This window comes from Anomaloglossus baeobatrachus, chromosome 11, assembly GCF_048569485.1.
Source record: "Anomaloglossus baeobatrachus isolate aAnoBae1 chromosome 11, aAnoBae1.hap1, whole genome shotgun sequence".
NCBI lineage: Eukaryota > Metazoa > Chordata > Amphibia > Anura > Aromobatidae > Anomaloglossus > Anomaloglossus baeobatrachus.
Genome location: NC_134363.1, coordinates 196,790,116 through 196,817,163, shown reverse-complemented (window position 1 = coordinate 196,817,163; position 27,048 = coordinate 196,790,116). Strand labels below are relative to the sequence as shown.

The following is a 27,048-nucleotide window of genomic DNA, read 5'->3' as shown; positions in this document are numbered from 1 at the left end:
ATAATGACTGTATATTTTGTATATACATATGTACTGTATATAATGACTGTATATTCCTGTATATACATATGTACTGTATATGACTGTATATTCCTGTATATACATATGTACTGTATATAATGACTGTATATTCCTGTATATACATATGTAATGTATATGACTGTATATTCCTGTATATACATATGTACTGTATATGACTGTATATTCCTGTATATACATATGTACTGTATATAATGACTGTATATTCCTGTATATACATATGTACTGTATATGACTGTATATTCCTGTATATACATATGTACTGTATATGACTGTATATTCCTGTATATACATATGTACTGTATATAATGACTGTATATTCCTGTATATACATATGTACTGTATATGACTGTATATTCCTGTATATACATATGTACTGTATGACTGTATATTCCTGTATATACATATGTACTGTATATAATGACTATATTCCTGTATATACATATGTACTGTATATAATGACTGTATATTCCTGTATATATATAATGTACTGTATATAATGACTGTATATTCCTGTATATACATATGTACTGTATATAATGACTGTATATTCCTGTATATACATATGTACTGTATATAATGACTGTATATTCCTGTATATACATATGTACTGTATATAATGACTGTATATTCCTGTATATACATATGTACTGTATATAATGACTGTATATTCCTGTATATACATATGTACTGTATATGACTGTATATTCCTGTATATACATATGTACTGTATGTTTGTATATTCCTGTATATACATATGTACTGTATGACTGTATATTCCTGTATATACATATGTACTGTATGACTGTATATTCCTGTATATACATATGTACTGTATATGACTGTATATTCCTGTATATACATATGTACTGTATATGACTGTATATTCCTGTATATACATATGTACTGTATATGACTGTATATTCCTGTATATACATATGTACTGTATATGACTGTATATTCCTGTATATACATATGTACTGTATATGACTGTATATTCCTGTATATACATATGTACTGTATATAATGACTGTATATTCCTGTATATATATATAATGTACTGTATATAATGACTGTATATTCCTGTATATTCCTGTAGATATATAATGTACTGTATATAATGACTGTATATTCCTGTATATACATATGTACTGTATATAATGACTGTATATTCCTGTATATACATATGTACTGTATATGACTGTATATTCCTGTATATACATATGTACTTTATATAATGACTGTATATTCCTGTATATACATATGTACTGTATATAATGACTGTATATTCCTGTATATACATATGTACTGTATATGACTGTATATTCCTGTATATACATATGTACTGTATATAATGACTGTATATTCCTGTATATACATATGTACTGTATATGACTGTATATTCCTGTATATACATATGTACTGTATATGACTGTATTCCTGTATATACATATGTACTGTATATGACTGTATATTCCTGTATATACATATGTACTGTATATAATGACTGTATATTCCTGTATATATATAATGTACTGTATATAATGACTGTATATTCCTGTATATTCCTGTATATACATATGTACTGTATATAATGACTGTATATTCAGGTATATACATATGTACTGTATATAATGACTGTATATTCCTGTATATACATATGTACTGTATATAATGACTGTATATTCCTGTATATACATGTACTGTATATAATGACTGTATATTCCTGTATATACATGTACTGTATATAATGACTGTATATTCCTGTATATACATATGTACTGTATATGACTGTATATTCCTGTATATACATATGTACTGTATATAATGACTGTATATTCCTGTATATACATATGTACTGAATATAATGACTGTATATTCCTGTATATACATATGTACTGTATATAATGACTGTATATTCCTGTATATACATATGTACTGTATATAGAAACCAAGGAAAAAATTGTGAAAACATACCCTGCTGTAACTAAATAAAAGCATAGTGCATATAAACATAGGGTACTTAGTAAACACTGTTTTTGATCAAAAAAAGCATAAAGCTATCCCACCAACGCCAAGGTGTACCCAGTTGGGATAGTACCTACACTCTCTAATATTAAAACCTTACCATGGGTCTAAGATAGGCCTCAATGTGGCTGAGAGCGACCGGGTCCCAACAGGACACACACAGTCAGGGGGATTCACAGAATGAAATGTCCAGCTGAGAAGGGGGCCACTCCCTGTTTGTACTGAATACAAAAAAAAAAAAAAAGTACCATGTATACCATCTCATACTCCGGCTCACTTTTTTTTTTTTTTTTGTTTTTATATGTACTGTATATAATGACTGTATATTCCTGTATGTATATATATATATATATATGTACTGTATATAATGACTGTAGCACAGAGAGAGATGATCAGTAAGGCTTAGCACACACGGCGAGAAAAACGGAGCGAGTGGAATGCGATAAAGAAAATCGCATTCCTCCCGGACCCATGTTACTCTATGGACAGCGAAAAACACCCGGTTTGAGTTCACCCTTACATTACCTATACATGGCCTCTCATTCTCAAAGGCAGATCCCTGATATAGTTCAATTACAACCTATAAAAAGACTCTGGAATCTTAGTTTTAATGTTCAAAAAGGTATAAATTTATTAATACAAAAGTGCTCGTGCATATATTATATAAAATTCATTATACATAGGATGAAATTTGGAATATTGGGAGGGATGTATGACCGCACTAAAGGGAGTAGTGCAACTTTGGTGGCAATTACACTATCTGGACCGATTAGCCTTCAGTAATGTCCTATATGCAAATAGACATATAGTAAATAGGCATATTCTAACAGCATAAGGATTACAGTAAATGGGGCATAGTATACGTATAGATCTTTTAGTTTTCTAATGGCGTGCTACTAATTAACTAGCTATTAATTATATTATGTGGAGATTCCACTTGTTGCCACACTGGTCAAGACCAGTCCATACCACACAATGTTATCCTATAATTAGTATGGGATTGGTTGCCTACTTAGTAGCTTTCATTAACAGTTTTCCCCCATAAATAAGTCACTTTACCTGTAGCCATTAGTGAGCAGTAAAGGTCCTGTGTAATGCCACCGATTGGACCTGACCCAACCTCGACGCGCGTTTCACCGCACTGCCGGTTTCATCAGGAGGTAGCCCTGAGTTCACCCTTGTCCGCTCTTTCATGCCATTCCTGCTGCAGCTCGGAGGTGCACGCTGTGTGGCTTGTGGCAAAAGGAAAAACTAACAGTTTTTTTTCTCCGGCGATGCAGCACGGACTTGAAGATTATTTCAAAATTGCGCTTTTATTAAATTACAATCATTCCATCGGTCAACAGTAAAAAACCCACTCCACTGACTTCATGACTAAGACCACTGCGGTGGATAAAACGCGTGGCACGTGTCCCCCTCCCTGTGTGGAGTGGGGGTTTTTTTTTACTGTTGACCGATGGAATGATTGTAATTTAATAAAAGCGCAATTTTGAAATAATCTTCAAGTCCGTGGTGCATCGCCGGAGAAAAAAAACTTTGTTCGTTTTTCCTTTGCTACTTTATGGACTCTTCTTTTTTTTTTTTTTTTTTTTCTCCTTAGCCCTAATCGGACTAAGCAAACAATGGCAGCATACTGCAGGTGGAATCCGATTCATTTTCCACTCACACGCAAACAAGTCTATGGCTGCGAGAGAAACAGTGCGAGTGCAGGGCGAGAATAGCATCAGCTGACAATTTAAGATGATCGGGAGATTAATCCCTCCTTCTCCACAGCGCCCGACAGTCGCATCACATTCGGCTTACACTTCAGCAGAGCAGGAGCCGAGTGTCATGCGATTGACTCGCATTAATGCCCGTGTGTCCCCAGCCTAAATGTTCTGCAAGTAACAACAGTCACAATCAGTAGGACGTGCACCGGCCGTCGCTGTGCATACCTTCAGCACATCTGCAGCCACAGGACATCACTAGTCTCTCACACTGCTCTGGGGGGGATTTTGGCCCACTCTTCTTCCAGTCTCTTCCACAGGACATCACTAGTCCCTCACACTGCTCTGGGGGGATTTTGGCCCACTCTTCTTCCAGTCTCTTCCATAGGACATCACTGGTCTCTCACACTGCTCTGGGAGGATTTTGGCCCACTCTTCTTCCAGTCTCTTCCACAGGACATCACTGGTCTCTCACACTGCTCTGGGGGGATTTTGGCCCACTCTTCTTCCAGTCTCCTCCACAGGACATCACTAGCCTCTCACACTGTTCTGGGGGGGTGTATGGTCCACTCTTCTTCCAGTCTCTTCCACAGGACATCACTAGTCCCTCACACTGCTCTGGGGGGATTTTGGCCCACTCTTCTTCCAGTCTCTTCCACAGGACATCACTGGTCTCTCACACTGCTCTGGGAGGATTTTGGCCCACTCTTCTTCCAGTCTCTTCCACAGGACATCACTGGTCTCTCACACTGCTCTGGGGGGATTTTGGCCCACTCTTCTTCCAGTCTCTTCCACAGGACATCACTAGTCCCTCACACTGCTCTGGGGGGATTTTGGCCCACTCTTCTTCCAGTCTCTTCTACAGGACATCACTAGTCTCTCACACTGCTCTGGGGGGATTTTGGTCCACTCTTCTTCCAGTCTCTTCCACAGGACAACACTAGCCTCTCACACTGCTCTGGGGGGATTTTGGACCACTCTTCTTCCAGTCTCTTCCACAGGACATCACTAGTCTCTCACACTGCTCTGGGGGGATTTTGGACCACTCTTCTTCCAGTCTCTTCCACAGGACAACACTAGCCTCTCACACTGCTCTGGGGGGATTTTGGACCACTCTTCTTCCAGTCCCTTCCACAGGACATCATTAGTCTCTCACACTGCTCTGGGGGGGATTTTGGTCCACTCTTCTTCCAGTCTCCTCCACAGGACATCACTAGCCTCTCACACTGCTCTGGGGGGATATTGGCCCACTCTTCTTCCAGTCTCTTCCACAGGACATCACTAGTCCCTCACACTGCTCTGGGGGGATTTTGGCCCACTCTTCTTCCAGTCTCTTCCACAGGACATCACTGGTCTCTCACACTGCTCTGGGAGGATTTTGGCCCACTCTTCTTCCAGTCTCTTCCACAGGACATCACTGGTCTCTCACACTGCTCTGGGGGGATTTTAGACCACTCTTCTTCCAGTCTCTTCCACAGGACATCACTAGTCTCTCACACTGCTCTGGGGGGATTTTGGACCACTCTTCTTCCAGTCTCTTCCACAGGACAACACTAGCCTCTCACACTGCTCTGGGGGGATTTTGGACCACTCTTCTTCCAGTCTCTTCCACAGGACATCACTAGTCTCTCACACTGCTCTGGGGGGATTTTGGCCCACTCTTCTTCCAGTCTCTTCCACAGGACATCACTAGTCTCTCACACTGCTCTGGGGGGATTTTGGACCACTCTTCTTCCAGTCTCTTCCACAGGACATCACTAGCCTCTCACACTGCTCTGGGGGGATTTTGGCCCACTCTTCTTCCAGTCTCTTCCACAGGACATCACTGGTCTCTCACACTGCTCTGGGGGGATTTTGGCCCACTCTTCTTCCAGTCTCTTCCACAGGACATCACTAGTCTCTCACACTGCTCTCGGGGGATTTTGGGCCACTCTTCTTCCAGTCTCTTCCACAGGACATCACTGGTCTCTCACACTGCTCTGGAGGGATTTTGGCCCACTCTTCTTCCTGTCTCCTCCACAGGACATCACTAGTCTCACACTGCTCTGGGGGGATTTTGGCCCACTCTTCTTCCAGTCTCTTCCACAGGACATCACTAGCCTCTCACACTGCTCTGGGGGGATTTTGGCCCACTCTTCTTCCAGTCTCTCCACAGGACATCACTAGCCTCTCACACTGCTCTGGGGGGATTTTGGTCCACTCTTCTTCCAGTCTCTTCCATAGGACATCACTAGGCCCTCACACTGCTCTGGGGGGATTTTGGCCCACTCTTCTTCCAGTCTCTTCCACAGGACATCACTAGTCTCTCACACTGCTCTGGGGGGATTTTGGCCCACTCTTCTTCCAGTCTCTTCCACAGGACATCACTAGTCCCTCACACTGCTCTGGGGGGATTTTGGCCCACTCTTCTTCCAGTCTCTTCCACAGGACATCACTAGTCTCTCACACTGCTCTGGGGAGATTTTAGCCCACTCTTCTTCCAGCCTCTTCCACACAACATCACTAGTCTCTCACACTACTCTGGGGGGATTTTGGTCCACTCTTCTTCCAGCCTCTTCCACACAACATCACTAGTCTCACACTGCTCTGGGGGGATTTTGGTCCACTCTTCTTCCAGTCTCTTCGACAGGACATCACTAGTCCCTCACACTGCTCTGGGTAGATTTTGGACCACTCTTCTTCCAGCCTCTCCCACAGGACATCACTAGTCTCTCTCACTGCTCTGGGGGATTTTGGACCACTCTTCTTCCAGCCTCTCCCACAGGACATCACTAGTCTCTCTCACTGCTCTGGGGGATTTTGGACCACTCTTCTTCCACAGGACGTCACTAGTCTCTCACACTGCTCTGGGGGGATTTTGGCCCACTCTTCTTCCAGCCTCTTCCACAGGACATCACTAGTCCCTCACACTGCTCTGGGGGGATTTTGGTCCACTCTTCTTCCAGTCTCTTCCACAGGACATCACTAGCCTCTCACACTGCTCTGGGGGGATTTTGGCCCACTCTTCTTCCAGTCTCTTCCACAGGACATCACTAGTCTCTCACACTGCTCTGGGGGGGGTTTTGGCCCACTCTTCTTCCAGTCTCTTCCACAGGACATCACTAGTCTCTCACACTGCTCTGTGGGGATTTTGGCCCACTCTTCTTCCAGTCTCTTCCACAGGACATCACTAGTCTCTCACACTGCTCTGGGGGGATTTTGGCCCACTCTTCTTCCAGTCTCTTCCACAGGACAGCACTAGTCTCTCACACTGCTCTGGGGGGATTTTGGCCCACTCTTCTTCCAGTCTCTTCCACAATTCTTTGACTGTTGTGGGTTTCTTGGCCATAACTTTGTCACCAGGGATTTTCCAGAGGTTTCTATTGGGTTTAGATCAGGACTCTGGACTGCTGCTATTTCATTGTTTCCAGGGTCTGCTTTCGCCGTTTTGCTGTGTGACATGGGGCATTTTCCTGCATGAAAATTGCTACTGATTGAGTGATGAACACAAGTAAGGAGCCACGTGTTGTGAAGAAGGTTCTGATCCACATTTGCATTCACTCTGTTATGTAGCTGTATGAGAAGTCTAAATCCTGCTGCAGAAAACATTCCCCAAACCATGACCCTTCCTTCATCGACGCACACTGACTTCTTAACACACTTTGGGTTCAGTCTTTCCCCAGTTTGTCGCTGAACATAATGTTTCCCATCATACCCAAATAAATTACACTTGCTTTCATCAGTAAAATGACCTGTGGACACTTCTCTGTCCACACAATATGCTCCTCACTTAAGGAGAGTCTAGCCTTGTGCGTCTTTCTGCTAATGAGATGTTTGGTCATTGCAGAGTTGGCTTTCAGTCCAAATGCTCTTACACGTCGTGACACTGTATGACGAGCCAGCTCCTTACCCTGTTCAGTGCTGAACTGGCGAGCAACTCCAGCTGCAGTGTGGAAACGATTACCCATGGAGATTCTCCGCATTATCCTGTTCTCTCTTGCATTTGTATTTTGAGGACAACCAGCCTTCTTAGGAGACTTGAAAGAGATTGTGATGTTGTAAAGATGCAATATTCTCAAAATCACAGACTTGGAACAACCAATTTCTCTTGCTATGGCTGAGCGGGTCACCCCTTTGGCCTTCATCTGGACAACCTGCTGCCGGAGGGTTTCAGTCACTATGGAATGGCAAAGTCAGTGCAAACTAGAAGGTTTGACTGCCAGTTACATAGGGTTGTCAGATAAGTAAGGAAATTGGCACCAGGCGCAGATTATCACCAATAACTTGCAAGGGATCTGAACGTGTTCTGTAATTGTGGTCCGTGTTCTTTACATTTATCTCATCTAAATTTTTATTATTTGCTTTATAATAAATTCAATTTATGAAATAAGCAGAAAATCCTGCGAGTTTCCTCATGTGAGGAGATAATCACATAGGACGACTCAATGACCGTAACTTTTAGGTAATTGTGTGTTGTTCCCCAATTTTCATCTCCTGTGTGTGTGTGTGTGTGTGTGTGTGTGTGTAGATAGATTGATAGATTTAAAAAATATATATATTTATATAGACACACACAGCATTGGCAAAAATTAAGAGACCACTGCAAAATATCAGTTTTTCTGATTTTTATCTTTATATTTTTGAGTAAAATGTAAATTGTTCTTTTATTCTATAATCCACTGACGACGTCTCCGAGTTTCCAGCAATAAATTTTGTTTTTGTCTTCTGACAAGGAGAAATGGTGAAAATAACAGAACAATTCATTGCTTTCACCTCAAATAATGCAAAGAAAACAAGTTCCTAATCATTTAGAAACAACAATATAATAATGTGTTACCTCAGGAAGATTCAGAAATCAATATTTTGTGGAATAACCATGATGTTTAATCCCAGCTTTCCTGTGTCTTGGCCGCTTTCCTCTAGTCTGTCACACTGCTTTTGGGTGACCTTATGCCACTCCTGGTGCAAAAATGTAAGCAGTTCTTCTTTGTTTGATGGCTTATGACTATCCATCATCCTCTTGATTACATTTCAGAGGTTTTCAGTGGGGTTCAGGTCTGGAGATTGGGCTGGCCATGACCTTGTATGCTGCTTGATTCATACATCCTTCACAAAGTTTAATCTGGCCAATTCCAGCCTTGTTGAAGCATCCCCAGATCATCACCGATCCTCCACCAAATTTCACAGTGGGTGCAAGACACTGCAGCTTGTACGCCTCTTCAGGTCTCCGTCTAACCATTAGACGACCAGGTGTTGGGCAAAGCTGAAAATTAGACTCATCAGAGAAGATTATCTTACTCTAGGAATTGGGCAGGAATAATAAACACGTGAACTAGATCCCTCTGTGTGTAATGTATAATATATAGGAATAGATCCCTCTGTGTGTAATGACTCTATATAATAAGCACGTGAAATAGATCCCTCTCCGTGTAATAACTCTATATAATATATATTAAACATGTGAAATAGGTCCATTTGTCTGTAATTACTCTATATTATATAGAAATAGATCCCTCTGTCTGTGATAACTATATAATATATAGGAATAGATCCCTCTGTGTGTAATGACTCTATACAGTGTGTCCACCCATATCCTGTCCACCGCCATTAACTTGAGAACGGCGACAGCTATAGGCATAGAAGTGGTGTCTACGTATAGTAAAGTAGCCATGCGCTACGCAATGAAACCACCTATAGTTCCACCTGGTGGAAGACAACAGAGTTAGCATTTTTATCTCGAAAACGGAACAAGATAGAGAAAAAAAGTGAATTACAAAATTGTAGGGCATCATCAATTCAATACGAATCGACACCTTGCATACAGAAATGCTATGATATGAAACCCATGACCCCCCAAAACATTGAATACTGGTCACACATATGGCGCTCATTAGTGGCCCCCGTCAGCTGCAATGCACATCTGGACTCTGCACAGCATACTGTATCTTGCTGCACGTTGTGCAATATGGTAGGTGACACGTTTGCACAAGCATCTGTGATACGTGGTCGTAGGTCCTGCAACGTTGGTAGAGGGGTCGCATACACCTGCTGTTTGATGTGACCTAACAGAAAGAAGTCCAATGGGGTCAGGTCAGGTGAGCGCGGAGGCCACTCCACACAGCCACCATACCCAATGACTTGTAGGAAGGTCTCCATGAGGTATCGCTTCACGTCTGCAGCCTTGTGAGTGTTACACGTTCTAATCATAGCATTTCTGTATGCAAGGTGTCGATTCATATTGAATTATTGATGCCCTACAATTTTTTAATTCACTTTTTTTCTCTATCTCGTTCTGTTTTCGAGATAAAAATGCTAACTCCGTTGTTTTCCACCAGGTGGCGCTATAGGTGGTTTCATTGCGTAGCACATGATTACTTTACTATACCTAGACACCACTTCTATGCCTATAGCTGCCGCCGTCAAGTTAATGGCGGTGGACAGGATATGGGTGGACACATTGTATATAGGTGCGGTGTATACAGGATATGGGTGACACACTGTATAATATATAGGAATAGATCCCTCTGTGTGTAATGACTCTATATAATATATAGGAATAGATCCCTCTGTGTATAATGACTCTATATAATATATAGGAAAAGATCCCTCTGTGTGTAATGACTATATAATATATATATATATATACAGTCATATGAAAAAGTTTGGGCACCCCTATTAATGTTAGCCTTTTTTCTTTATAACAATTTGGGTTTTTGCTATTTCAGTGTCATATATCTAATAACTGATGGACTGAGGAATATTTCTGGATTGAAATGAGGTTTATTGTACTAACAGAAAATATGCAATCCGCATTTAAACAAAATTTGACCGGTGCAAAAGTATGGGCACCTCAACATAAAAGTGACATTAATATTTTGTAGATCCTCCTTTTGCAGAAATCACAGCCTCTAGTCGCTTCCTGTAGCTTTTAATGAGTTCCTGGATCCTGGATGAAGGTATATTTGACCATTCCTGTTTACAAAACAATTCCAGTTCAGTTAAATTTGATGGTCGTCGAGCATGGACAGCTGCTTCACATCATCCCACAGATGTTCAATGATATTCAGGTCTGGGGACTGGGATGGCCATTCCAGAACATTGTAATTGTTCCTCTGCATGAATGCCTGAGTAGATTTGGAGCGGTGTTTTGGATCATTGTCTTGCTGAAATATCCGTCCCCTGCGTAACTTCAACTTCGTCACTGATTCTTGCACATTATTGTCAAGAATCTGCTGATACTGAGTTGAATCCATGCGACCCTCAAGTTTAACAAGATTCCCGGTGTCAGCATTGGCCACACAGCCCCAAAGCATGATGGAACCGCCACCAAATTCTACTGTGGGTAGCAAGTGCTTTTCTTTGAATGCCGTGTTTTTTGGCTCCATGCATAACGCCTTTTTGTATGACCAAACAACTGAATCTTTGTTTCATCAGTCCACAGGACCTTCTTCCAAAAGGTAACTGGCTTGTCCAAATGTGCTTTTGCATACCTCAGGCGACTCTGTTTGTGGCGTGCTTGCAGAAACGGCTTCTTTTGCATCACTTTCCCATACAGCTTCTCCTTGTGCAAAGTGTGCTGTATTGTTGACCGATGCACATTGACACCATCTGCAGCAAGATGATGCTGCAGGTCTTTGGAGGTGTTCTGTGGATTGTCCTTGACTGTTCTCACCATTCTTCTTCTCTGCCTTTCTGATATTTTTCTTGGCCTGCCACTTCTGGGCTTAACAAGAACTGTACCTGTGTTCTTCCATTTCCTTACTATGTTCCTCACAGTGGAAACTGACAGTGTAAATCTCTGAGACAACTTTTTGTACCTTCCCCTGAACAACTATGCTGAATAATCTTTGTTTTCAGGTCATTTGAGAGTTGTTTTGAGGAGCCCATGATGCCACTCTTCATAGGAGATTCAAATAGGAGAACAACTTGCAAGTGGCCACCTTAAATACCTTTTCTCATGATTGGATACACCAGCCTATGAAGTTCAAAGCTCAATGAGGTTACAAAACCAATTTAGTGCTTCAGTAAGTCAGTAAAAAGTAGTTAGGAGGGTTCAAATCAAGAAATTGATAAGGGTGCCCATACTTTTGCACCGGTCAAATTTTTTTTAAACGTGGATTGCACATTTTCTGTTATTACAATAAACCTCATTTCAAACCAGAAATATTACTCAGTCCATCAGTTATTAGATATATGAAACTGAAATAGCAAAAACCCAAATTGTTATAAAGAAAAAAGGTTAACATTAATAGGGGTGCACAAACTTTTTCATATGACTGTATGTATATATAATGTTTGTATCCTACTGTGTGTAATGACATTATATTATATATAGGAATAGATCTCTCCGTGTGTAATGACTATATAATATATGCGGTTCACTTTTTGTATTGAATTACTGAAATAAATTCACTTTGCTGCTATTCTAATGTATTAAGATGCTCATGTGTATATATCACTTGTGTGTATCACCTGTGTGTATAGACAACATGTGCAGAATTATTAGGCAAGTTGTATTTTAGAGGATTTTTTTTATTATTGATCCACAACTATGTTCTCAATCAATCCAAAAGACTCATAAATATCAAAGCTTAATATTTTTGGCAGTTGGAGGGGTTTTTTTAGATTTGGCTATCTTAGGAAGATATCTGTTTGTGCAGGTAACTATTACTGTGCAGAATTATTAGTAAACCAATATAACTGCACAAAATTTAGAAATAAACATTTCTGACATGTAAAAACAAAACCCAAAAAAATGAGTGCCCAATATCGCCCCCTTTCTTTCTGATGACACTCAGCAGCCACCATCCATAGATTCTGTCAGTTGCTTGATCTGTTTACGATCAACATTGCGTGCAGCAGCCACCACAGCCTCCAGACACTGTTCCCAGAGGTGTACTGTTTTCCCTCCCTGTAGATCTCACATTTTATGAGGGACCACAGGTTCTCTATGGGGTTTAGATCAGGTGACCAAGGGAGCCATGTCATTATTTTTTCATCTTTTAGACCTTTACTGGCCAGCCACGCTGTGGAGTAGTTGGATGCATGTGATGGAGCATTGTCCTGCATGAAAATCATGTTTTTCTTGAACGATACCGACTTCTTCCTGTACCACTGCTTGAAGAACTTGTCTTACAGAAACTGGCAGTAGGTCTGGGAGTTGAGCTTCACTCCATCCTCAACCTGAAAAGGTCCCACAAGTTGTTCTTTGATGATCCCAGCCCATACCAGTGCCCACCTCCACCTTGCTGGCGTCTGAGTCGGAGTGGAGCTCTCTGCCCTTTACTGATCCAGCCTCTGGCCCATCAAGAGTCACTCTCATTTCATCAGTTCATAAAACCTTTGAAAAATCAGTCTTAAGATATTTCTTGGCCCAGTCTTGAGGTTTTATCTTATGTTTCTTGTTCAGAGGTGGTGGTTTTTCAGCCTTCCTTACCTTGACCATGTCCCTGAGTATGGCACACCTTGTGCTTTTTGATGCTCCAGTAACGTTGCGGCTCTGAAATATGGCCAAACTGATGGCAAATGGCATCTTGGCAGCTTCACGCTTGATTTTCCTCAATTCATGGGCAGTTATTTTGCGCCTTTTTTGCCCTCACGCTTCTTGCGACCCTGTTGGCTATTTGCCATGAAACGCTTGATTGTTCGGTGATCACGCTTCAAAAGTTTGTCAATTTCAAGACTGCTGCATCCCTCTGCAAGACATCTCACAATTTTGGACTTTTCAGAGCCCGTCAAATCTCTCTTCTGACCCATTTGGCAAAGAAAAGGAAGTTGCCTTATAATGAAGCCCCCTTATACAGGGTGTTGATGTCATTACACCGCACCCCTCCTCATTATAGAGATGCACATCACCTGATTTACTTAATTGGTAGTTGGCTCTCAGCCCATACAGCTTGGAGTAGGACATGTATAAAAAGTATCATGTGATCAAAATACTTAATTTGCCTAATAATTCTGCACACAGTGTATATCTCCCCTTACCCATGGTGCTTTACTCTGTGTTTGTGGCGTGATTGTCTTCTATCTCTGCTGAGTCATGACATTGATGCAGGATGTGTTGTCCCCAACAGATGGATCCACCTCACAGGTTCACCAGCAAGCCCCAGCCATATACACGGACACTCGCTGCATTCGTAGGAAGAAACGTCCAGCTCGACAAGACCCCTTCTCCCGTCTCTCTGCCCTGAGGGACGAGCTCTGTCACCGTTCACTGTCTGATGACCGGGCTGCCATCCTGACCAGCACAGAGCCCGATGACTCCAGTGGCCATGCTACTCTTCTGTGACCATCTTTGGAGACAGGCCTGTTTTAGGCCATTTCTGTCTCTTGGTGCTGCCACCCCTTGTCCTCCCTTTTACTGAAGCTGAGCAGCGGGTTGTGCGTTCATTGCCTACCTCACCAACCCTGTGAGTGCCGAGCATTTGCTCTCATCTCACACTTTGAAGCAACGTACAGTGTTAAGACTGCTGGATCTGAATAGACCAGAGCGTGGCAATACACGTGGCATGACGACATCCTAACCATGTTAGAGGCCATAGGCCGGTCTCTACGGTCAGCCTCAGGCCAAGTATGTGTGAATAGAGAAGGTTTTACCATGTAAGAGAAATGGGCTTTTAGCAGGAGATTAGAGCCCCTAAGAGCTGCGATCATGACCACCTTCTAATTTGTACTACTAATTCAGAAATGAAAAGTACTACTATCCCCAGCTGTGCCTCCAGGGACGTCTGTACATGTGATTCGTGTCACATTACATTGAGAAGGTCAAAGACGGGCCGTTCCGATGTTCGGGGGCATGGAGACGGTAGTACAAGGTTCAGTGAATGTGGCTTTTTGGTGTGATGTTTTCTCCTTGTTCTAGGCAGATGAGGGTCATTTGTAGGGTTCAGCGTCCCTCTCCTTCTGAGGGTTTTATCCGACCACCACTCACAAAATTAATTTCTTGTGGTTACTTGAAACAAAACTTTAATGTGGTCGGTGTAAATATCCAGCAGAGTAGAAAGGGTGACTAGCGTTGTCAAGTACGGCCTCGTTTTCATGAATGCGGCCATGTTTTTTCTTCTGGCATGGTGGTGAAATGCTGGAGGGAAGCCGATGCCAGAACTGATCTGTTAGATTCCTGTGGGATCATTTCTGGCATCTGACACAACAATTATTGTGTCAAACTGATCTGAGAATCCGTTAGGAAAACATGGCATGTAGCCTAATGTGAAGGAGAGTCATGGAAAGTAACAAGGTGCTAAAGATTAACATACTGTAGCTGACAAAAGTTTGGACACCCCAGTTGATGTAATTGTTTTACACAATGTAGCTTCAGACTGAAGGCAGCAACAACACAACGGAATATAGATGGACCAATGAGTAAAGAAATGGGAGTTACACATCAGATTCTTCATGTAGCCCCTCATGTTCTAATGACAGATTTGCACAGCTTTGGCTTCTCTCCGGACCTTCATCAGGCAAACACCTGGAATGTCTGAAATGAACAGGTCGCCTCTTCAGGGAATTTATTTGAGGGATCACTGGCCGTCAGTGTTTGTGATCATCAGGTGTGTATTGCAGCAGAAGTGGTCTGGAAAATTGGTTGAACTTTTAAGGTATCTTCAAGTGCAGTCAAGAAAAATATCAATCACTATGATGAAATTGCCTTTCATGAAGACTGCTCCAGGATAGTAACACCAAGCATGGCCTCTGCTGCAGAGGATAAGTTCATTAGAGTTACTGAACTCAAAAACGATTAACTGACAGCAGCTCAAATAAAAGCCCTTGGAAATGATGCACAGATATAAAGTAGGAGACACATCTCAACATGGACTGTCCATAGGAGACTGAGAAACTGCCTTTATGGCCAAATAGCTGCAAAGAAGCTGCTGAGGATCATAAAGAAGAGGAGATTTGTGTGGACCGAGCAGTGGAAATCTGTACTGTGCTTGAATGAAAAACAAAAACAAGGATAATTGGGGTATACTCCGCGCTGCTGTACAAAGAATCACTCCAAATAATAAAAGCAATGGTGATGGTTTATTCTACGCGTTTTGAAGAGATATCCCCTCTTCTTCCTCAGGAAAATCCACCGAAACGCGTAGAATAAACCATCACCATTGCTTTTATAATGTATAATATAATTTATGTAATGTAAAGGTTAAGTGACAAAGAAGTGGGATGAAGGTTGCGTCAGAGGACACGGCCTCCACAATCACTGACCTCCACTGATAGAGATGGTCTATAAAGAAATTGACGCAGATAGAAGGCAGAGCAGCAACAAGCACTAAGCACCTCCTGGAAATCCTTCATGACTGATGAAGCTGCCGGAGAGGATAACAAGGGCTGTAAAGCCATCATCAGGTGAGAAATGGGGGTGGAGGAGCAATCTGCAGGAATCTGTTAAATATACTGTTGTGCAAATTGTCTCCTCATAGAGGAAGCAATCTTAAAAGTCAATATCGACCCTTGAACAAGTCTTGCTATGTGAGTTAGGGTAAAAAGCCAAAGCAGAATCTCAATTTGCCCCTCGGCATGTCATGTTCCACAGAGAAAAACCTTACCCTTTAGATCCCAGTATTAGCCTCTCACCTAGGCAAATGAGATCTTATACTTTGCACTGATGAGAGGCAATACCCCGAAACACAGTGTCTGCATATTGAGATACTGGTTTGGCTTTTTTGCTTAAGTCATATGGCAATGCTTGTTAAACGGTCAATATTGACTTTTAGGATTGTTCCTTCCAATAGGAGAATTTGCATATTTAATTTCCCAGTGGAGTATTGCAGGCATTTAAGTCTCCTCGTACTGGCATGCCAGACCATTACATAAGAAAAAACTTTACCCCTTATAGTGTTCTCACAGGTGTTTCTCGACTACTTGTTTCCATATGTATTTCCTAATTTTGCTGCCTTCAACCTGATTCTACAATATGCACATTTCAATAAGAACAAGGAAAACCATTACATAAATCTGGGGGTCAATATTTTTCACCAGTACTGTAAAGTGAAGAAAAGTAATGTCGAGTAGCAAAGAGTAATGGAGTATAAAAGTGACAGAGAGGAAGACTGAAGGTGCGGGGAGCAGCGTGGAGTGCGGCTGTGACGGGGAGCAGCGTGGAGTGCGGCTGTGACTGGGAGCAGAGTGGAGTGCGGCTGTGTCGGGGATCAGCGTGGAGTGCGGCTGTGTCGGGGATCAGCGTGGAGTGCGGCTGTGTCGGGGATCAGCGTGGAGTGCGGCTGTGACGAGGAGCAGCGTGGAGTGCGGCTGTGACGGGGAGCAGCTTTGAATGCGGCTGTGACGGGAGCAGCGTGGAGTGCGGCTATGTCGGGGAGCAGCGTGGAGTGCGGCTGTGTCGGGGAGCAGCGTGGAGTGCGGCTGTGACGGGGAGCAGCGTGGAGTGCGGCTGTGACGGGGAGCAGCTTTGAGTGCGGCTGTGACGGGAGCAGCGTGGAGTGCGGCTGTGACAGGGAGCAGCGTGGAGTGCGGCTGTGACGGGGAGCAGCTTTGAGTGCGGCTGTGACGGGAGCAGCGTGGAGTGTGGGTGTGACGGGGAGCAGCGTGGAGTGTGGGTGTGACGGGGAGCAGCTTTGAGTGCGGCTGTGACGGGAGCAGCGTGGAGTGCGGCTGTGACGGGAGCAGCGTGGAGTGCGGCTGTGACGGGAGCAGCGTGGAGTGTGGGTGTGACGGGGAGCAGCTTTGAGTGCGGCTGTGACGGGAGCAGCGTGGAGTGTGGGTGTGACGGGGAGCAGCTTTGAGTGCGGCTGTGACGGGAGCAGCGTGGAGTGTGGGTGTGACGGGGAGCAGCTTTGAGTGCGGCTGTGACGGGAGCAGCGTGGAGTGCGGCTGTGACGGGGAGCAGCTTTGAGTGCGGCTGTGACGGGAGCAGCGTGGAGTGTGGGTGTGACGGGGAGCAGCGTGGAGTGCGGCTGTGTCGGGAGCAGCTTTGAGTGCGGCTGTGACGGGGAGCAGCTTTGAGTGCGGCTGTGACGGGAGCAGCGTGGAGTGTGGGTGTGACGGGGAGCAGCGTGGAGTGCGGCTGTGACGGGGAGCAGCTTTGAGTGCGGCTGTGACGGGGAGCAGCTTTGAGTGCGGCTGTGACGGGAGCAGCGTGGAGTGCGGCTGTGACGGAGCAGCTTTTAGTGCGGCTGTGACGGGAGCAGCGTGGAGTGCGGCTGTGACGGAGCAGCTTTGAGTGCGGCTGTGACGGGAGCAGCGTGGAGTGCGGCTGTGACGGGGAGCAGCTTTGAGTGCGGCTGTGACGGGAGCAGCGTGGAGTGTGGGTGTGACGGGGAGCAGCGTGGAGTGCGGCTGTGACGGGAGCAGCGTGGAGTGTGGGTGTGACGGGGAGCAGCTTTGAGTGCGGCTGTGACGGGAGTAGCGTGGAGTGCGGCTGTGACGGAGCAGCGTGGAGTGCGGCTGTGACGGGAGCAGCGTGGAGTGCGGCTGTGACGGGAGCAGCGTGGAGTGTGGGTGTGACGGGGAGCAGCTTTGAGTGCGGCTGTGACGGGAGCAGCGTGGAGTGTGGGTGTGACGGGGAGCAGCTTTGAGTGCGGCTGTGACGGGAGCAGCGTGGAGTGTGGGTGTGACGGGGAGCAGCTTTGAGTGCGGCTGTGACGGGAGCAGCGTGGAGTGCGGCTGTGACGGGGAGCAGCTTTGAGTGCGGCTGTGACGGGAGCAGCGTGGAGTGTGGGTGTGACGGGGAGCAGCGTGGAGTGCGGCTGTGTCGGGAGCAGCTTTGAGTGCGGCTGTGACGGGGAGCAGCTTTGAGTGCGGCTGTGACGGGAGCAGCGTGGAGTGTGGGTGTGACGGGGAGCAGCGTGGAGTGCGGCTGTGACGGGGAGCAGCTTTGAGTGCGGCTGTGACGGGGAGCAGCTTTGAGTGCGGCTGTGACGGGAGCAGCGTGGAGTGCGGCTGTGACGGAGCAGCTTTTAGTGCGGCTGTGACGGGAGCAGCGTGGAGTGCGGCTGTGACGGAGCAGCTTTGAGTGCGGCTGTGACGGGAGCAGCGTGGAGTGCGGCTGTGACGGGGAGCAGCTTTGAGTGCGGCTGTGACGGGAGCAGCGTGGAGTGTGGGTGTGACGGGGAGCAGCGTGGAGTGCGGCTGTGACGGGAGCAGCGTGGAGTGTGGGTGTGACGGGGAGCAGCTTTGAGTGCGGCTGTGACGGGAGCAGCGTGGAGTGCGGCTGTGACGGAGCAGCTTTGAGTGCGGCTGTGACGGGAGCAGCGTGGACACTCTGGGTTAACTTTTATGATAGTAGATGAAGAGTGACAGGGACTGTTGAGGGACAATGCAGGGAGTTAAAGTAAATTAGTGTTGTTTGGGGTTATTTTAAGCAATAATTTCCATTTTTTCGGAGACTGCTGCCAATGGTCTTGTAGTATTTTTCGGCTCCATTGTATCATTAGCTGCAGCCGTTTCCGATGAATCGTTGCATCTGCTATAGATCACATTAGTGCCAATGATGAAGGCAGATACCGGAGAGAAGTCTGCACCGCGCCGCTGCTGTATATTGTGACCTTACCAATCTGCCTCTTTTCATCTGTATTGGTAACGTCACGGCACAATCTCACATATGTGGAAACAGATCCTCTGCACTTTGTGACCGCCGGATTTTCTAGTAGCCGATTTCTGCAGGACGTTTGTGGCTCTGAGTAATATAGCAATAGATTTCATTTTTTTTATATCGGCTGAGAGGGCGACTCTTTACACAAATACACAATTCCGCCTCTGGTTTTGGTAGTCGAGCTTGGGCGGATGATAGTGGCAATAATACAGCATCTGTAAGAGGCCGGCGTCCTGATAATGCATCCTGTCTATTGTCCTCTGGCTACATTACATCCAGGGGGAACTCCATATCAAAGGCAACGTATGTACGCGAGGATCAGGCACAAGTCACCTGTCACCCTCACTCAACCTGTGGAGCTTGTGGTCAGTAACAGTTCATTGTACCTGGGGGTCACTATGCAGGGTGGTCCCATCATCTAGTCCAGTGGAGCTTGGGGTCAGTAACAGTTCAATGTATCTGGTGGTCACTATGCAGGGTGGTCCCATTCTTCAGTCCAGTGGAGCTTGGGGTCAGTAACAGTTCAATGTACCTGGGGGTCACTATGCAGGGTGGTCCCATTCTTCAGTCCTGTGGAGCTTGTGGTCAGTAACAGTTCATTGTACCTGGGGGTCACTATGCAGGGTGGTCCCATCATCTACTCCAGTGGAGCTTGGGGTCAGTAACAGTTCAATGTATCTGGTGGTCACTATGCAGGGTGGTCCCATCATCTAGTCCAGTGGAGCTTGGGGTCAGTAACAGTTCAATGTATCTGGTGGTCACTATGCAGGGTGGTCCCATTCTTCAGTCCAGTGGAGCTTGGGGTCAGTAACAGTTCAATGTATCTGGTGGTCACTATGCAGGGTGGTCCCATTCTTCAGTCCAGTGGAGCTTGGGGTCAGTAACAGTTCAATGTATCTGGTGGTCACTATGCAGGGTGGTCCCATTCTTCAGTCCTGTGGAGCTTGGGGTCAGTAACAGTTCATTGTACCTGGTGGTCACTATGCAGGGTGGTCCCATCATCTAGTCCAGTGGAGCTTGGGGTCAGTAACAGTTCAATGTATCTGGTGGTCACTATGCAGGGTGGTCCCATCATCCAGTCCAGTGGAGCTTGGGGTCAGTAACAGTTCAATGTATCTGGTGGTCACTATGCAGGGTGGTCCCATCATCCAGTCCAGTGGAGCTTGGGGTCAGTAACAGTTCAATGTATCTGGTGGTCACTATGCAGGGTGGTCCCATCATCTAGTCCAGTGGAGCTTGGGGTCAGTAACAGTTCAATGTATCTGGTGGTCACTATGCAGGGTGGTCCCATCCTTCAGTCCTGTGGAGCTTGGGGTCAGTAACATTTCAATGTATCTGGTGGTCACTATGCAGGGTGGTCCCATCATCTAGTCCAGTGGAGCTTGGGGTCAGTAACAGTTCAATGTATCTGGTGGTCACTATGCAGGGTGGTCCCATCGTTCAGTCCAGTGGAGCTTGGGGTCAGTAACATTTCAATGTATCTGGTGGTCACTATGCAGGGTGGTCCCATCATCTAGTCCAGTGGAGCTTGGGGTTAGTAACAGTTCAATGTATCTGGTGGTCACTATGCAGGGTGGTCCCATCCTTCAGTCCTGTGGAGCTTGGGGTCAGTAACATTTCATTGTATCTGGTGGTCACTATGCAGGGTGGTCCCATCATCCAGTACAGTGGAGCTTGTGGTCAGTAACAGTTCAATGTATCTGGTGGTCACTATGCAGGGTGGTCCCATCATCCAGTCCTATGGAGCTTGGGGTCAGTAACATTTCATTGTATCTGGTGGTCACTATGCAGGGTGGTCCCATCATCCAGTACAGTGGAGCTTGTGGTCAGTAACAGTTCAATGTATCTGGTGGTCACTATGCAGGGTGGTCCCATCATCCAGTCCTATGGAGCTTGGGGTCAGTAACATTTCATTGTATCTGGTGGTCACTATGCAGGGTGGTCCCATCATCCAGTACAGTGGAGCTTGTGGTCAGTAACAGTTCAATGTATCTGGTGGTCACTATGCAGGGTGGTCCCATCCTTCAGTCCTGTGGAGCTTGGGGTCAGTAACATTTCAATGTATCTGGTGGTCACTATGCAGGGTGGTCCCATCATCTAGTCCAGTGGAGCTTGGGGTCAGTAACAATTCAATGTATCTGGTGGTCACTATGCAGGGTGGTCCCATCCTTCAGTCCAGTGGAGCTTGGGGTCAGTAACATTTCAATGTATCTGGTGGTCACTATGCAGGGTAGTCCCATCATCTAGTCCAGTGGAGCTTGGGGTCAGTAACAGTTCATTGTACCTGGTGGTCACTGTGGAGACACGGGGCTCAGTGGGCGCTTTCGTCCACTAAAACCCGCCGCCTTTAGAAAGACAGCGTGGCTCAGGGCTCATCCCAACTGAACGCCGGCCTCCCTAACCGTGGGCGTAACACTACTCAGACAACACAGGGTGAGGGAACCACAATAATTAGACTTTATTGGATCCCCAAACAATTAACGGCACATAACCAGCAAAACACACAAATGTAACAGGCAACAGAGTCTCACCCTTCCGCTGGCTCACCAGGGATTTAGAATGTCCATGCCTCACAGGTTCCAAGCTGTCTGAGGTCTGCAAAGTCTGTAACAGGTGACTGAACTGTCCCAACCTGAGTGTCCTTCTTAGGTAGTCCTGGTTTGATGTTACAATCCTGGCGGCCGGAGTCGAAATCCCTAGGCTGTGGATATGGTCTCCAACCGGATCCGGAGTCCCTAGATTGAAGCCATAAGATGTCCTGATCCTCCAGTCAGCTCCAAAGAGCTTAGACTGAATCCATCAACCATCAACAACCTGGTGGCTTAAAGAAGTCCTCTCTTATAGCCACAGCCCTCCCCCTGGACACACTGCGTCCTCATCCATTGGTTGGACAAGATTGCTTCTCCCATTGGACGAATCCCAAGCTACATGGACAATGCTCATTCAAATGATGTGCTTAGAAAGGCTGAGGGTGTACATGTAAACTGGGAGTCACTGACTAGACAATGGCTACTAAGGTAATTACATTATCAATACACAGCTACAATACAATGGTTACTGGAAATGTCTGGAGAACAATAGTCTAGCTTTCAGTGGCCAACACAATTACATTGAGTCAACAAGAGTCTTGTAAAAACAATGAGGGACTTCTCCCCCATCTATAGACAATCTATCGTGCTGTCTGGCTGGATTTTAAGAAACGTTAACCCATGAGAGTCCATGTCGTCACATTCCTCCCCCTTCTTAATATTAGCCAGACATGATAGGCTTCCGATCATCCTTCTCCTCTTGATGGCATTGTCCTTTTTAATGGTGAGGTCAGCAACAGAGGCTTGCATCTATACACCTCCCCCTGATTACCTCCCCCAAGTTGAGCAGCCATATTGTGGACAAGCACTAAGGTGGGGTCCATGAGTTGGGCCTGCACAAATCTCCCACTATCAATCCTTCCCCAGTCAATAGCCACAGTGTGGTTAGGCTTACTCACGGTTCTTGGCTCAGAAGTGGATGTTGGAGACCGGGAATGTAAACCATCCCTGGAAAAGATGTTAGAAAAATCCACATCAGGGTCCTGCTTGGCTTGGAGGTGGGTGATGGCTGCTTCAAACTGACTGGATAGCCCTTGTCCTAGGTCATTCTCCAAAATGACTGGTGTGAGCAGGTAATTCACAAGCCCCACTTTCACTTCCCTTTGAGTGGTATCCGAAACATCAGGCTTGGTGGGGCCATCTATGAACCCCACTTCAACTTCCTCCTGGCTAGACCCCGAAACAACAGGTGTGGGGAGGCTGTCCATAAACTCCATATGGACCTCTTCCTGGTCAGACCCCAAAGTAACTGGTGTGGGGACGGTGTCCATAAGCTCCACATCAGCCTTGCTCTGATTAGTCTCCACAATGACAGGTGTGGGGAGGCTGTTCACAAGTCTCACATCAACCTCTCCCTGGTCCTTTCCCGCAATAACTGGTGTGGGGACGGTGTCCATAAGCTCCACATCAGCCTTGGTCTGGTCAGTCTCCACAATGACAGGTGTGGGGAGGCTGTTCACAAGTCTCACATCAACCTCTCCCTGGTCCTTTCCCGAAATAACTGGTGTGGGGACGGTGTCCATAAGCTCCACATCAGCCTTGGTCTGGTCAGTCTCCACAATGACAGGTGTGGGGAGGCTGTTCACAAGTCTCACATCAACCTCTCCCTGGTCCTTTCCCGAAATAACTGGTGTGGGGACGGTGTCCATAAGCTCCATATGGACCTCTTCCTGGTCAGACCCCAAAGTAACTGGTGTGGGGACGGTGTCCATAAGCTCCACATCAGCCTTGCTCTGATTAGTCTCCACAATGACAGGTGTGGGGAGGCTGTTCACAAGTCTCACATCAACCTCTCCCTGGTCCTTTCCCGAAATAACTGGTGTGGGGACGGTGTCCATAAGCTCCACATCAGCCTTGGTCTGGTCAGTCTCCACAATGACAGGTGTGGGGAGGCTGTTCACAAGTCTCACATCAACCTCTCCCTGGTCCTTTCCCGAAATAACTGGTGTGGGGACGGTGTCCATAAGCTCCACATCAGCCTTGGTCTGGTCAGTCTCCACAATGACAGGTGTGGGGAGGCTGTTCACAAGTCTCACATCAACCTCTCCCTGGTCCTTTCCCGAAATAACTGGTGTGGGGACGGTGTCCATAAGCTCCACATCAGCCTTGCTCTGGTCAGTCTCCACAATGACAGGTATGGGGAGGCTGTTCACAATCTCCACCTCGACCTCTCCCTGGTCAGTCCTTAGGTCCAACTGCACACATGCCAGAGGAATGTCTGAGCGCTGGCCCTCAGCCAGGGAGATGGATAATTGGGAATCCAGTACAGGGTCTTCTGGGGAAACAATAACTGGGCTTACCAGAGTGATGGAAGATCCAATGTCTCGAAGTCCCTGAGCCTGTATATCACCGACCTTGACCATCTGGATGTGGGGATGGAGGTTGGCTGGTGTACGTTGTCCGACCTGCCGTAGGGTGTGGACTGGATAAACCACTTCCTCAGCTATTGGTGTTTCTTGGGAGTAGCATCCCTCAGGTCTCGTTGGTTCATCTCGGCATATGTTGACTGGTAGACGGGCTCCAGGCATGGGGCCCCGGTTTTGTAGACACTCTTTGGCCATATGTCCAAGGCGCCCACACGTATAACAGCGCTGTGGGTTAGACAAGTCACCCACCCTGTTGGTAAACCTTTGTCTTGTTGGGACTTCTGTGGGGTAACGAGTTAGTCCAGCACGTGAGTCTGGGGGTCGCTTGGATCCATGGTTGAGGGACCTATTGGGCCTCCAGCTGGGTCGGTTGGCTGTAAATTCGTCAGCCAATCGCGCTGCTTGCTCTGGGGTGTCGGGCTTCCTGTCAGCTACCCATTCTCGGATTTCCGGGTCCATCTGCACCAGCAGCTGTTCAAGCACTATCACATCACGGAGGGCAGCAGCGGAGTGGGCAGCCCGTCCATCGAGCCAGCGATTACAGTGTCGTCGGAGTTGACTGCCAAATTCGACGTACGAGACACCCTGGCGAGACATAGTCCGGAACTTAGTGCGATGTCTCTCGGGCGTTATGGTAAAAAGGGCCAACAAAGTGTCCTTAATAATTCCGTAGTCCAAGCAGTCCTGAGGCCCAAGTGATCGGACAGCCTCCTGGGCCCGGACCGGCAAGCTTGTCCACAGGTATTTGGACCACTCATCTGTGGGCACCTGGTGCATACGCATTAGCATCTCAAAGTTTTGCAAGTGTTCATCTATCTCAGTGCTGGAATCATTAAACACTGGCACATCCCTGTAGCGAAGATGACTTCCTTGGTGGTGGTCTATCCTGGAGGTAGGTGCTGATGGTGAGGAAATTGGAAATCCAAACACAAATTGCAGAACACCAGCCCTCTCTTCCCTTGAAGCTTCAGGCCCCAATGCAGTAAACAATTCCTTGACTCGGTCTGCTTGGGTTTGGTTTGTTTCCAGACTGTCACTGGATCTAGGATGAGATACAGGGTTTACCTCCTCTGATACCACAACGGCAGTGTCCTCATCATCCTCTGCATCATTCTGGGCATCCCAACAGACTAATTTCCGGATCAAGTCTGACCGAGTGTCAGTGTTCCTGTAGTCAATCTTTCGCATCTGGCACAGATCCTGTAGCATCCATTTACTGCTGCGGTCGTAACTCCTCTCTGGTCCTTGTCCCATGGCTGAGCTGGTGGGGTTGGACATGGCAGCGTCCGAAACCTGAATGCCTCCCCTATGGCCTGCTGGGTATGCTTATGTGCCTCCCTGGTTGTTGAGCCCTGGACGGTGTGCGAAAACACCAGTCCACTGCAGCTCCCCTGGGTAAACCAGGCTGAGTAGTATCCCACTGCTGCCACCAATTGTGGAGACACGGGGCTCAGTGGGCGCTTTCGTCCACTAAAACCCGCCGCCTTTAGAAAGACAGCGTGGCTCAGGGCTCATCCCAACTGAACGCCGGCCTCCCTAACCGTGGGCGTAACACTACTCAGACAACACAGGGTGAGGGAACCACAATAATTAGACTTTATTGGATCCCCAAACAATTAACGGCACATAACACATAACCAGCAAAACACACAAATGTAACAGGCAACAGAGTCTCACCCTTCCGCTGGCTCACCAGGGATTTAGAATGTCCATGCCTCACAGGTTCCAAGCTGTCTGAGGTCTGCAAAGTCTGTAACAGGTGACTGAACTGTCCCAACCTGAGTGTCCTTCTTAGGTAGTCCTGGTTTGATGTTACAATCCTGGCGGCCGGAGTCGAAATCCCTAGGCTGTGGATATGGTCTCCAACCGGATCCGGAGTCCCTAGATTGAAGCCATAAGATGTCCTGATCCTCCAGTCAGCTCCAAAGAGCTTAGACTGAATCCATCAACCATCAACAACCTGGTGGCTTAAAGAAGTCCTCTCTTATAGCCACAGCCCTCCCCCTGGACACACTGCGTCCTCATCCATTGGTTGGACAAGATTGCTTCTCCCATTGGACGAATCCCAAGCTACATGGACAATGCTCATTCAAATGATGTGCTTAGAAAGGCTGAGGGTGTACATGTAAACTGGGAGTCACTGACTAGACAATGGCTACTAAGGTAATTACATTATCAATACACAGCTACAATACAATGGTTACTGGAAATGTCTGGAGAACAATAGTCTAGCTTTCAGTGGCCAACACAATTACATTGAGTCAACAAGAGTCTTGTAAAAACAATGAGGGACTTCTCCCCCATCTATAGACAATCTATCGTGCTGTCTGGCTGGATTTTAAGAAACGTTAACCCATGAGAGTCCATGTCGTCACAGTCACTATGCAGGGTGGTCCCATCCTTCAGTCCTATGGAGCTTGTGGTCAGTAACAGTTCAATGTACCTGGTTGGCACTATGCAGGGTGGTCCCATCATCCAGTCCTATGGAGCTTGTGGTCAGTAACAGTTCATTGTACCTGGTGGTCACTATGCAGGGTGGTCCCATCATCCAGTACAGTGGAGCTTGTGGTCAGTAACATTTCATTGTACCTGGTGGTCACTATGCAGGGTGGTCCCATCCTTCAGTCCTATGGAGCTTGTGGTCAGTAACAGTTCATTGTACCTGGTGGTCACTATGCAGGGTGGTCCCATCATCCAGTCCTATGGAGCTTGTGGTCAGTAACAGTTCATTGTACCTGGTGGTCACTATGCAGGGTGGTCCCATCATCCAGTCCTATGGAGCTTGTGGTCAGTAA

General features: G+C 46.3%; 1 protein-coding gene across 4 annotated transcripts in view; it reads left to right on the top strand.

Moving 5' to 3' along the window:
- The window catches only part of IGSF9B (immunoglobulin superfamily member 9B), a 162,400-nt gene extending 145,311 nt beyond the window's left edge, over window positions 1-17,089 (top strand). For 3 of the 4 annotated variants that reach the window (XM_075328954.1, XM_075328953.1, XM_075328952.1), the window contains one exon: window positions 13,826-17,089. In XM_075328954.1, the coding sequence (XP_075185069.1) occupies window positions 13,826-14,040 (215 nt within the window). In that variant the 3' untranslated portion in view covers window positions 14,041-17,089. The remainder of the gene's footprint in view (window positions 1-13,825) is intronic. The other variant, XM_075328955.1, reaches the window with a different exon arrangement.
- Window positions 17,090-27,048: the final 9,959 nt, after the last annotated feature.